This window comes from Electrona antarctica (assembly GCF_951216825.1).
Source record: "Electrona antarctica genome assembly, chromosome: 22".
NCBI classification, from domain to species: Eukaryota; Metazoa; Chordata; class Actinopteri; order Myctophiformes; family Myctophidae; genus Electrona; species Electrona antarctica.
This window is the reverse complement of record NC_136805.1, coordinates 38,021,196-38,033,695: the sequence shown is the minus strand read 5'-3', so window position 1 is coordinate 38,033,695 and position 12,500 is coordinate 38,021,196. Positions and strand designations below refer to the sequence as shown.

General features: G+C 45.5%; 1 protein-coding gene across 1 annotated transcript in view; it reads right to left on the bottom strand.

Annotated features, from left to right (window-relative positions):
* Positions 1 to 12,500, bottom strand: part of LOC306915131 (proteasome activator complex subunit 4B-like) — a gene marked incomplete at its 5' end in the record, with an annotated part of 107,673 nt that overhangs the window by 6,542 nt on the left and 88,631 nt on the right. Inside the window, 4 exons of the mRNA XM_079492380.1 lie at positions 4,582 to 4,737; positions 5,684 to 5,812; positions 6,151 to 6,236; positions 9,737 to 9,954. Coding sequence (XP_079348506.1) covers positions 4,582 to 4,737; positions 5,684 to 5,812; positions 6,151 to 6,236; positions 9,737 to 9,954 — 589 coding nt within the window. The remainder of the gene's footprint in view (positions 1 to 4,581; positions 4,738 to 5,683; positions 5,813 to 6,150; positions 6,237 to 9,736; positions 9,955 to 12,500) is intronic.

Below are 12,500 nucleotides of genomic sequence, written 5' to 3'. Positions count from 1 at the left end.
GTGTGTCCGTCCGTCCGTCCGTCCTTCCGTCCGTCCGTTACCAGCTAATCTCTGGCACCGTTAACCCGGTCGATGCCAAACTTTGCACACACACTCCCTGGATGCCAACGATGAACCTCTGCCCCGCATTTTCCAGAACGGCCTGTTATAGCGCCACCATGAGGCAGCTTTTCAAATGTTTTACCTAAAACTTCACCGATCTGTGTGAAACGTTGCATGCACACTCCCTAGAGGCCAAGGACAAACCTTTGACCTGCATTTTCCGCATCTGCCTTTTATAGCGCCACCAGGAGGCCGACTTTTGTAAAACACATTTTTTGATATTACTCCTCCAGATTCTGTCCAAAAATCTCACACATCGTTACACAGTATCTCTATGGTCATGTGCTCAAGTCGGATCTGTCCGATATTTCATATTCCATCCTAATTGGCTATAATTGGCTTTCACAGTTTGCAAGATTGCCCCGTTTTGAACAAAAGCCTCAAATCATGAACGCAGCATGCAATTTACGTGAAATCTTTCACACATTTTCTTACTAGGCTGAGGAATATATCCCACCCTTTTCACATTGGCCTGTTATAGCGCCACCAACAGGTTGATTTTTGCAAAACACATTTTTGGAACAAAATGCCTCAAGTCATCCAATTGCCATCAAAGCCAAACATGTTTATATTCCTCCTAAACATTTTGCCAAACATCTCACACAGTCCTATCCTCCTGGTGGAGACCTGTGCCCAGAAGGGCACTTTTTCTAGTTATCTATGCATTTAGTTATAGTTATGTTAACTTTATGAACTAAATACAGATAGACTGAAGTAATTAAAGCGGGTCATGTTTGGAATTGTAACAGCTGAAATAAATGCTATATCAATATTCTGGTATTAACCTGAGGGCCACATTAACCCATTTTGGGGCGGGAACCCCTTTTGGTGTTAGCATTATGTTATGCTTTAGCTATTGAAAAATAGCAGATCTACAAGCTCATAGCGCGCCACCGAGTGGCGCGCTACGAGCTTGTAGGTCTGCTATTTTTGAAAAATCGAAGAACGACTGACATAAACATAGCTTTTTCAGAAAACTGTCAGGATGTAGAAGACATTTTTAGAATCTGATCTCAGGTCAAAATGGGTTAAGTGAAGGTGAGGGCCGCATGTGGCCCCCGGGCCGCCAGTTGCCCATGTACATATGTACTACGGTGGCACACACAAAGTATCAAAAGAAGCAGATCTGCAAGGTCTAAAACGCGGCACGAATCCACGCGTTTCGAACATGTAGATCTGCTGCTTTTGCCATTTTATGACTTTGAATACTGAAAAGTAACCGTTTTGGTCATATGAGGTTTCCTACCTGACAGAGGCGATATATACAGCACTGTGTGAATGTCATAGGGGTTCACAACGCTTCACAAAATGTGCGGTTCGGTTTAATATGATAGAGAAGTGTAACGGTTCAGTACATTCTCAATAGAGCAAAAAAAGTTGAAATGCCAGAGAAATGTTTTTTTTTTTTTCTAGTTTTTTTTTTTTATACTTAAATCTTCATCGCACAATTTGGAACCCATTTCTTGCCAATTGCCTAAACTGTAATCCTGGGCGCTATACTCTCCCTCCTCCCTGCCAAGCTGGGGAGAGCCCCGGACTGAGCTCTTGCTTCCTTTAACCCATTTTGTGGCGGGAACCCCTTTTGGTGTTTTAAGCATTATGTATGTTGTACTTTAGTTAATAGCAGACCTACAAGCTCATAGCGCGGCACCGAGTGCCGCGCTACGAGCTTGTAGGTCTGCTATTTTAGAAAAATCGTGAAAATGTGGCCCAAATGTTTGAATATATTCTTTCAGAGCTAACGTTTTTAACTCAAAATTTTGCTTCTGGGGTGGTCCCTCCCTGGAACAACATATATTCAGATGGGGGTCGACGACCAAATACATATATATTTGGGGGTCCTTGACATGAAAATGTTTGAGAACGAATGACATAGAAACATGAGGTTTTTCAGAAAACTGTCAGGATTTAGAAGGCATTTGTAGAATCGTCCTCAGGTCTAAATAGGTTAATGCACGAGGAGTGAGCAGGCTTTGCGAACAACGATTGAGCTATACCTGAACAGCTGCGGTACTGTAGTCGGCTAGTTACAGCATAAACAAAAACAGTACGAAAGCAAAAGCCTGTGTTGTTGTTTGTGTTTTTTTTTGCACTACACAGCAGAGGCCCTGATACCAAGCCGGTAACAAACACGTGTACCGTACCGAATGCTGTGGTGATTGACTTTGCCCCGTTTGTGAACCAGGTGGCCGCGGCTGAACTGAAGTGCCGTGGGTTATGTTTGCAGCGTAACTACAGTATGTGTTAGCTCCTTGTTTTGACACGCCGGGGTGATGATGTCTGACTGATGTAACCTGCTCTCATGTAGCAGATGCAACATGCTGTAGCTTTTTATCCACCAGGCGCTCTCGCTCTCTCTCTCTCTCTCTCTCTCACGCCATCGGCCTCCTGATTCACAGGGAACACCAGGCCTCATTGGTGTTGCCAGATTTTGGTTTGCGAGAGAAATAACTAAGCAACCGGGTCTATGAAAACAAGCCCAGCAAGAAGTGGCTTTACACATGTTAAATGTACGATTATAATTCTACAAATCATACTATAATGTATATAGGCCTACATCGGCTATTTTCTAAAAAACTATTTGGGGGGGGGGGGGGGGTCTTTGACATGACGATATTTGAGAACCACTGGTTTGAACAACATTAGGAAACGAGCCCAACTAAAGCAACTGCACTTAAGCCCACAAAAACGCAACACACAAGCGACTTTACAGAAAAACAAGCCCAAAGTCGCTTATAATAATCAGAAATGGCAACGCTGTTCACAGGGAACACCTAGCCTCGGTACTCATGCAGGCTTTAGTTTCATTTTCGTCGGCGCAAAAAAATGAAAGCCTGGAGGAACGCATTAGCCGCTCTGGGCTAGAAATGGGAGTCAACCCTTCCGGGTGGGCGTCGCTCCAAATGATGTGACCCGCGACCCGCCCCTCTAGACCAGAAACCCAACACATTAGCTCAGACTGGGGAAAACCAGACCTGCTGATGTTTAGCCTCGGAAACCCTCGGAGGTTTTTTTTCCAGGGAGAAAAAAAAAGTCTGTGAGTCCACTTCAATACGTCTGCACCTTTGTTAAATTGACACACACACGCACACACGTACACACACACTCCTCTCTCTCTCTCTGTCGCTCTAATTAATTAGTCTCATGTCGCACAGCTGCGTCTAGATTCTCCCGGCGGATCCTGCCGGGAGCTGCCTATGCCATAGAAAGCATAGGTGGACCCCAGGCTAGCTGATGTTCTGCTTCTGGTCTCTCTATCTAATGGTATTATTAGCATACGGTATTATTAGCATTATTAGCACGCCTCTCAGCCTGTCACAATACTGTGAATGGAGTAGTGTTTATTGTTGTGGGAGGACAGCATATTGCAGCGTGCTCGATGTTGTTTGGACTGCCGTGTTGAGCGCAGCGTGCATCATGTGAAGTTGATAAAAAGGGAAAAAAAGAGCATAGTATCGTACAATTCAGTTTGTAGTCTGAAAACTTTCTTTTTTTTGTGCGTATTTTACAAAAGTAAATGATGGTACGTAGTGGAGAGAGAGGAGGAACAGGGAGATATTATAGTCGGAGGGTGAAAAGTCCACCGGCGGGCTCTGGGAATGAAACCCTGGACTCGCTGTCAGGCATCAAAGCCTATGTGGTACTGTATGTGCCATGGCCATGAGCCCATTGATTTTACTGTGTGTGTGTGTGTGTGTGTGTGTGTGTGTGTGTGTGTGTGTGTGTGTGTGAGTGTGTGTGTGTGTGCGTGCGTGCGTGTGAAATATATATAGTGCTGAAGTGCTTAGTGTGTTTTGTAATAATAATCGAAACCTACAAAGTAACTAGTAACTAAAGCTAGTCAAATAAATGTAGTGGAGTAAAAGTAACACTTTTGGATCTGAGATGTAATGGAGTAGAAGCAAAAGTATATACTCAAGTAAAGTGCAAATACCTCAAAACTGTACTTAAGTACAGTACTTAAGTAGTAAGTACATGTATACTTAGTTACTTTCAGTGTTCTTTTTGGCAGCAAATTTAGATTTTAGTTTTAGTCTCTTGAATAGTTATCTTTTAGTTGTAGTCACATTTTAGTCACCTGGAATGTCTTAGTGTTAGTCTAGTTTTAGTCGACTAAATATCATAGGATTTTAGTCGACTAAATCTACAGTTGATGTAGTCAACTAAAATGCATTTTGGCGGATTTTACACATGCTGAAAATAGCTGATCTACAAGTGAGCTTGTAGATCAGCTATTTTCAGCATGCAACCAATATTGTAAAATTACTTATACTGGATCTCTTCTCCACTAGTCCCTTCCTAACATTTTAGTCTAGTTTTTATTTGTTGACTAAATCGTCAGTATTTTTAGTCTTAGTTTTAGTCATCATAGCTTAGTTTCCATTTCGTTTTTATTCTGTTTTCACCAGTGAAAACAGGTAGTCGACGAACATTTTTCGTCATAGTATTAGTCGACAAAAACAACACTACTGCTCCTACCTCCAGCTGCTCGTCCAGCAGCTGCTGCATCACCAGCGTGCGTATGCGCAGCACCTCGGAGGGCAGGGAGAGCAGGGTGAACAGGTTGTAGAAGACCATGATCTGGACGTAGGTCAGCACGGAGTAGCGCGCGTGCCACGACCTGTTGCTCGCCATCTAGAGAGAGAGAGAGAGGGAGAGGGAGAGAGAGAGGGAGGGAGATAGAGAGAGAGAGAGAGGGAGGGAGGGAGGGAGAGAGAGAGAGATGGAGAGAGAGAGGGAGAGAAAGAGAGAGAGAGAGAGAGAGAGAGAGAGAGAGAGAGAGAGAGGAGAGAGAGAGAGAGAGAGAGAGAGATAGAGAGAGAGAGCTTTATTTGTTATCATTGAACCTTTATTTATCCAGATTTATTTTTACAATGTAAGTATGAGTAACAGAGACAGACAGACAGACAGACAGACAGACAGACAGACAGACAGACAGACAGACAGACAGACAGACAGACAGACAGACAGACAGACAGACAGACAGACAGACAGACAGACAGACACATGTGGGGTGGGGAGGTGCAGTGTGTGTGTGTGAGGGTGAGTACCAACTAAGTACTTAACATTTTTGCCTCCTCAGTGTCTAAGATGCTGTATAGATTTGATGGCGGTTGGGACTCAGGAGGTGAGGTGGGGTAAGGTTTGTGTGTGTGTGTGTGTGTGTGTGTGTGTGTGTGTGTGTGCGTGCGCGCGCGTGTGTATTAATAGTGGCCTGGAGGTGGTCCGCAGGGAGTTTGCATGCATGTGCGTGTGTGTTTAGGGGTGGAGGTGCATTTGACAAGAGCAATTTCAAAAGGCTGTAAATGTATAAAAGGGGGTTGGCCACTCAAAACGTCTGGGTCGTTATTAATAGAACACGGGTCGTTTTGAGGCCATAGCTAAAAACACCAGAAAACAGCCCGATCTACAAGCCATGCCTTGTGAGCCTGCATGCAGAAACACTGCCGCGTGGCGAAATAAAAATCACGCTTCAAGCTGACAGGAGGCAGGTGGCCTCCTGCCGTGCGTGCGCGTGTGTGTGTGTGCGTGTGTGTGTGTATGTGTGTGTGTGCGTGTGTGCACGCATGTTCCGCTATACCTCCTCCAGGGCTGCCAACACCAAAGGGATCTGCTGGGGGTACAGCAGGCCCTGGGACATCAGAGAGAGACACGTGCGCGCATCCTGCTTCATCTCATCATAGCTCTCATCAATCTCCACCGGGGCAATCTGGAGGGCCGAGAGACCAAGAGGCAGAGAGAGGGAGACGGAGAGAGAGAGAGAGAGAGAGAGAGAGAGAGAGAGAGAGAGAGAGAGAGAGAGAGAGAGGGGGGGGGGGGGGGGGGGTAGGGAGACAGAGAGATATGGACCATTTTGAGTAAATGAAGAGAGAAATTGAGTTTAATGGGCAAGTAAGATTGAGTGGGTAATAATGCTGTGCTGGGACTCTGGCGTGTATATGCGTGTGTGTCTGTATGTGCGTACGTGCGTGCATGCATGTATGGGTATGTGTGTGTGTACTGCGTGCGTGTGCTCATTCGTGTGTGTGTGTGAGTGCGTGCCGTTACCTTGAAGAGCAGAGGCAGAAGCTGCAGTTGCTGGTGCACCGGGGTGGTGAACGTCCGCCCCGCGCTGGCCATCAACCATTTTAAAACTGCAACAACAGAGAATGCATAAAACACCATTATGTTCAGCTGGGGTTCTGCCAGCGTAGCGAGGAGACACGCAGCAACAACAACAGCACCGCTGGGGCTTTAGCCCTTTTAGACCTGCGAGGACGCATCCGTGTCGTGTAGCTTTTTCAACCAGTTATTTTAAACTTTAGCTGTTGAAAAATAGCAGATCTACAAGCTCGTAGCGCGGCACCGAGTGCTGCGCTACGAGCTTGTAGATCTGCTGTTTTTGAAACGTCGTGAAAATGTGGCACAAATTTAACGGTGAACGTTTTTGAACTCATATCTTTGCTTCTGGGGGGGGGGGGGGGACAACACATTTTCAGATGGGATTCCCGGCAGCCAAATACAGTGCGTATAGTTTTTGGGGGGTCCTTGACATAGCTGACAATAGTTTGAGAACCTTGACAGTAGTTTGAGAACCACTGACTGAGCTTGTAGATCTGCTATTTTCAGCATGTGTAAAATCACAAGTCATATGTCTTCAAGGCTTGCCAAAATGCATTTTAAGTTGACTACATCAACTGTAGATTTTAGTCGACAAAAATCCTATGATATTTAGTCGAATTGTTTTTTTCAGAAAACAAATTTAGGAGACATTTTTGTAGAATCTGGTCTCGGCTCGGCAGCAGGTCTTCATGGGTTAGTGCCCTGCTCTGCTCTGGCAGTCGCTGCTGTGTCGTCGTCCAGGGTGTTGTCATGATTTAGTGTTTACTGATTTAGAATCATTTGTTTTGGAAGCAGGGGAATATTCATCAGCGTAATCCACGTCACCGCACGCACGGAGGCGACGTGGAGGAATTATGCGGGATGTCGTCGAGGTATAATTGCTGGGTTTTCTTTTTAATCTGCGTTTACTTTTTTGTTGTTAGAGACGAGGGATATTGTTAGGCTCGCGTCCAGAAAACAGAACAAGCATTAAGTGTACTGTGTGTAGTTTATGACTATGTTTTTTTTCCTCACAATTTTGCAACCCATTTTTTTCACCCAGTGTCAATTATCTAATGTAATCCTGGGCGCTACACTTCCTCTGCCAACCTGGGGGGGGGGGGGGGCAACGGACTGACCTCATGCTTCCTTCTATGCATGAGGAGTCCAAGCTGCTTCTTTTCACCTGACAGGGGGGGAGTTTCCCTGGTTGGACGTAGCGCGTGGAAGGAACACGTTATTCCGACCAGTTCCTTTCCCCTCCATCAGGCGCCCAGGCAGTTTAGAGACCAGGATTACTGCATGTTTTTGTGAGGGTACCTACCCTATAGGGGACACGGGGAGAACATGCAAACTCCACACAAAAAGGCGCTGTCGCCAATTCCCGCCTCGGGTATGGGCACTGATGTCGCGGAGGAGGGAACACGCGCCCCAGTGCCCACAGCGCCACCAAGCGGGAATCGAACCCAGGACCTTCTAGCTGTGAGGCGACAGCACTACCGACTGTGCCACCGTGCCCCCGTTTTGCTATGTTATTGTGTTCATAATCGTTCATATCATATGTCCATATTTCAACTGTTTCAAATGTTTTTTTCATTTTTTGGAAATTAATTAATAAGCTATTCAAACGGTTCTGGCCTATAATAGGTCATGGTCTATTTGGCTCTTACTGACAAAACTCTAGTCTGGCATTGCTGGATGATCAGAGATGTCCAATTAGACGATACGTCAGGGGACTCTCTAAAAGCAAGGTAGTCGCTCTTTAACTGACTACTGCTTAAATATAATCACCATCACCCCAATATGAAGGACTGCCATAGGACTACGGATTAGTTCTGCAATGTAGTCGTTGTTGTTGTTATTTTAGCAACAGAATCTGTGAAAATGTCATGTCTAATTTACAGACATGTGAGTCTAAAAGGCCATTCACACTGAGCACGATAACGTTAAACTGTAAATATGTTGTTTTAAAAATAGTTCTAACTCATTTTGGGCGGGAACCCCTTTTGGTGTTAGCATTATGTTATGCTTTAGCTATTGAAAAATAGCAGATCTACAAGCTCATAGCGCGCCACCGAGTGGCGCGCTACGCGCTTGTAGGTCTGCTATTTTTGAAAGATCGAAGAACGACTGACATAGAAACATAGCTTTTTCAGAAAACTGTCAGGATGTAGAAGACATTTTTAGAATCTGATCTCGGGTCAAAATGGGCTAACTCAAGTGGATGGCGGCGTCCAACACCACAACTATAAATGACGACCGACATCGTTGGACGATATCGTTTGGATCAGTTTCAGGTTTTCAACGATAGAATTAACGTCGACAGCCTTTCAAAATCCACGGAATGCAGTCGGTCTCGCTGAGCCTCAGAATGTTTGTTTAACGGAGAACGGAGAGACGATTAGAATAGCTAACGCTAACGCTGACAGGCTAGCTGACACTAATGCAGGTAGGCTGTCAGTCACCAGTCCTTAGACACAGCTGGACTGCACAGTGGGTGTTTGAAACACTCTTTACATACGTTTATCGTTCTTCAGCGTGGATGGCAACTTAACCCATTTAGGCCTGACGTCTACATTTATAAAATGTCTCAAAATCCTGAAAGTTTTCTGAAAAACCTAATGTTTCTTGTGCTCAATATTTCATGTCAAGGACCCAAAAAACTATATGTTTTCTGAAAATATGTTGCTCCAGGGACCTCCCCAGAAGCAAAGATTTGAGTTAAAATGTTCACTCTGTAATAATATATATTCAAAGATTTTTTCAAAAATAGCAGACCTACAAGCTTGTAGATCTGCTATTTTTCAATAGCTAAAGCATAACATAATGCTTTAAACACCAAAAGGAGTTCCCGCCCAAAATGGGTTAACAAGCATTATAGTTATGGTTATCATGCTCAAGTGTGAATGGTGCTCATCACGACAATAGAGCAACATGACTGCCAACGGAAACCTAAACCGGGAAAAGAAAATAACAGAATTCACACCAAACAGAAGATAACAACACATTGCTAAAATGACAACATCACTTTTCAGCCAAAAGAGAAGCTATTTTGGTTTCCAGAAAAGGCTTCCTCCTCAGTATTCCTACGACAGCAGAATGAGCAATGTTCTCCTGACTAAATGATGCTGTTTTTTGGCACGGTGTGGGGCGTATAGGACCCTCGAACCTATAACAGGTCAGGTATACACACACGATGCACCCACACCTCTCTAACCCATTTTGGGCGGGAACCCCTTTTGGTGTTTTAAGCATCATGTTATGCTTCAGCTGTTGAAAGATAGCAGATCTACAAGCTCATTAGCAGGCAACAGTGCAGCACTATCTCTCTCTCTCTGTTTCTGGCACAACAGCGCCACTTTTGCCCCTACTGGTACTCATAGTCACACACATTAACACACGGTTAACACGGACATTGCTGTTCCTTGGAGTGGTTGCACCACTCAAAAAATGGTGAAAATCTGGCACAAATCTTTGAATATATCTTCTTTCAGAGTGAACCCCCCCACCCCCCCCCCCCCCCCCACCCCCCCGGCCACTCCCAGACACTGACCCGTCTTCAGCAGCTTGACGGCCTGCGTGCGCTCGTCGTGCGCCCCCTGGGTGGCGGTGGCGGTGGTCTCCTCGTGCACGTGGTTGTGGATCTCCTGCTCCGCCGTGAGGGGCTTGAGGCGCTGCAGCACGCGCGTGGTGAACTCCGCCACGCGGGGGGAGGAGGTGGGCTGCGTGTGGGGCAGCGCCACGTCCAGCATGAAGATGTAGGTCAGCACACTGGAGGGAGGGAGGGAGGGAGAGAGAGGGGAGGAAAGGGAATAGTAGTGGGGATAATGATACCAAGGATTGATAATAAGCTGTCAAAACCCATCTGGATAAAAGCAGGTAAAGGGACATTTCACAGCTGGAAGAAACTGCAGTCACTCTGCTCACTCAACGGTAATAGTATTTGTAGTATAGATAACGGTAGCACAATTTGAAATTTGCACCCTATGGCCAGCAAAATAATGAAGTCTGTGTGTTTGACTATAGGGTTTGACTGGATTGCTGAATTCCTACAATGACCACAATGCCTTGGTGCACTGCCCCTCCTTGTGTAGAGGCGTGGAGGTGTGACTTGTAGTCCAGGAAGGAAGTGAAACCACATTTCCATGACACATTTTGGCCTAAAAACACACATTACACACATTAAAAACCCCCAGGAAAATGTTTCTTGTGTCCTGGTTGCAAAACCACTTTTGAGCCATGTTATAATATAATATAATAAGTAATGGTCACAAATTGTAAAACATACAAGCTCAAAACGTGCCGCCATGACGGACAGGTAGAAAACTATACGGGAGCCAAAAACTACGGCATGTCATGAAAGCAGCAACGCAGCTGCAGCTAATATAAAATCAATAATGCATGGGAGTGTTACTGTAGGTTTAGATGTGCCACTGGGGCCAGCAGTGTGAGAGTATATAGTCAACAACACTACTGTCAATGCATTGTATTAACTGCAGCAGTGTTTCTGACATTACGGTATTCTTCTATAAGGTCAACCTTCTGTAGTTTGAACCTGTACAGGAGGAAAGCACAAGCTCATTGACCTTTAAAGGTGATTATGGACACAAATGGAATGGGGGGGGGTGATTCAGTACTTCTCAACCTTTTCTGGCTCACGGCCCACTTCAAGATTGTGCAAAAGCATTCACGGTCCACCCATCTGAACCGTGAAACCGCATGGATTTTCAGAGCATGTTTATTTTAACGACCAATCAATCGATTGTGTTACAGCTTGCGTCAATGGAACTGACATAGTATATACTTTAAACGTCCTGTTTATCTGCATCACAATGAAAACAACATTTTCAAGTTTTTTTTGTTTTTGTTTTGTTTACATTATAAAATAAATCCAATTATATTACTGTTATATAAATTATCTTTCAAATGGCATTGTTTTGTGGCCCACCAGTTGGTCGTATCAGTGAGCCACCAGTGGGCCGTATCAGTGGGCCACCAGTTGGCCGTATCAGTGGGCCACCAGTGGGCCGTATCAGTGGGCCACCAGTGGGCCGTATCAGTGGCCCACCAGTGGGCCGTATCAGTGGGCCACCAGTGGGCCGTATCAGTGGCCCACCAGTGGGCCGTATCAGTGGGCCACCAGTGGGCCGTATCAGTGGGCCACCAGTGGGCCGTATCAGTGGGCCACCAGTGGGCCGTATGTCTTGGTAGCTCAGTCGGTAGAGCAGTGGTTCCCAAACCTTTTCATGTCAAGGACCCCCAAATTGACACTAATTAGCCCCGCGGACCTCCATTTGAAAAGATATGCCATATGGACCCCCATAAGAGAAGATTCTTACGGCTCTAGCAGAGATTCTCAACCTGTTTAATTTCAAGGGACCACCAGTTTGACATGCATTAGGCTACGGTCCCCCATTTAATGGCAATGTCCCCAATTTATATTGTAAAATCAATGTTAATTTAACTCTGAGAGTGTACAAATGGAACCAAATATTTGGGTCCATTTGTACACTCTCAGAGTCACAGACCAATAAGGATCCATTTGGTTCCTAACTATCATTTAGCTGGGGACCCCCGGGAACTCCCTCAAGGACCCCTGGTGGGTCTCCGGAACCCACTTTGGGAACCACTGCGGTAGAGCACTGGCCTTTCGACCACCAAGGTTTATGGGACCGTGAGACCCCGTGGGGACACTGCGCCAACTCAGCGGATGAGTGTGGCAAGTCATGCGGTAAAGTAAGGAGGGCGGGAGAGGCTCAGGGATATAGAGCGTCGCAGTCCCGCCCCCTACCATGGACCAGGAAATGAATCCCAATGCATTTTTCCCATAGACATTTCAGAAAGTATTTATTTAAAGACGGTTACGCCACGGACAAAGCCAACTCGAGTCGTGACAAATCATGACAACAAACACAATTTTTGGGGCCGAAAAAAATATTAGAAAGAAGAAAAAAACGGCAGGTTACAACACTTTTTTTGTTGTTTTTCTTCTTTGTAATTATTTGTTTGGTCCAAAATATTGTGTGTGTTGTCATGAGTTGTCACGACTCGAGTTGGCTTTGTCCGCGGCGTAAACGTCTTTAAATAAATACTTTCTGAAATGTCTATGAGGAAAATGAACGGAGAATCATTTCCTGGTCCATGGTAGGGGGCGAGACTGCGACGCTCTATAGAGTGGCCAGATGGGAGACCACGAGGTTCCCAGTTCCAATTAGTGTCAAAGTGTCCTCGAGCAAGACTCTGAACCCCTAATTGCTCCCGATGTGCACGTTGGTGCCGTGCACGGTTTCCTCCGCCATCGGTGTGTGAATGGGTTG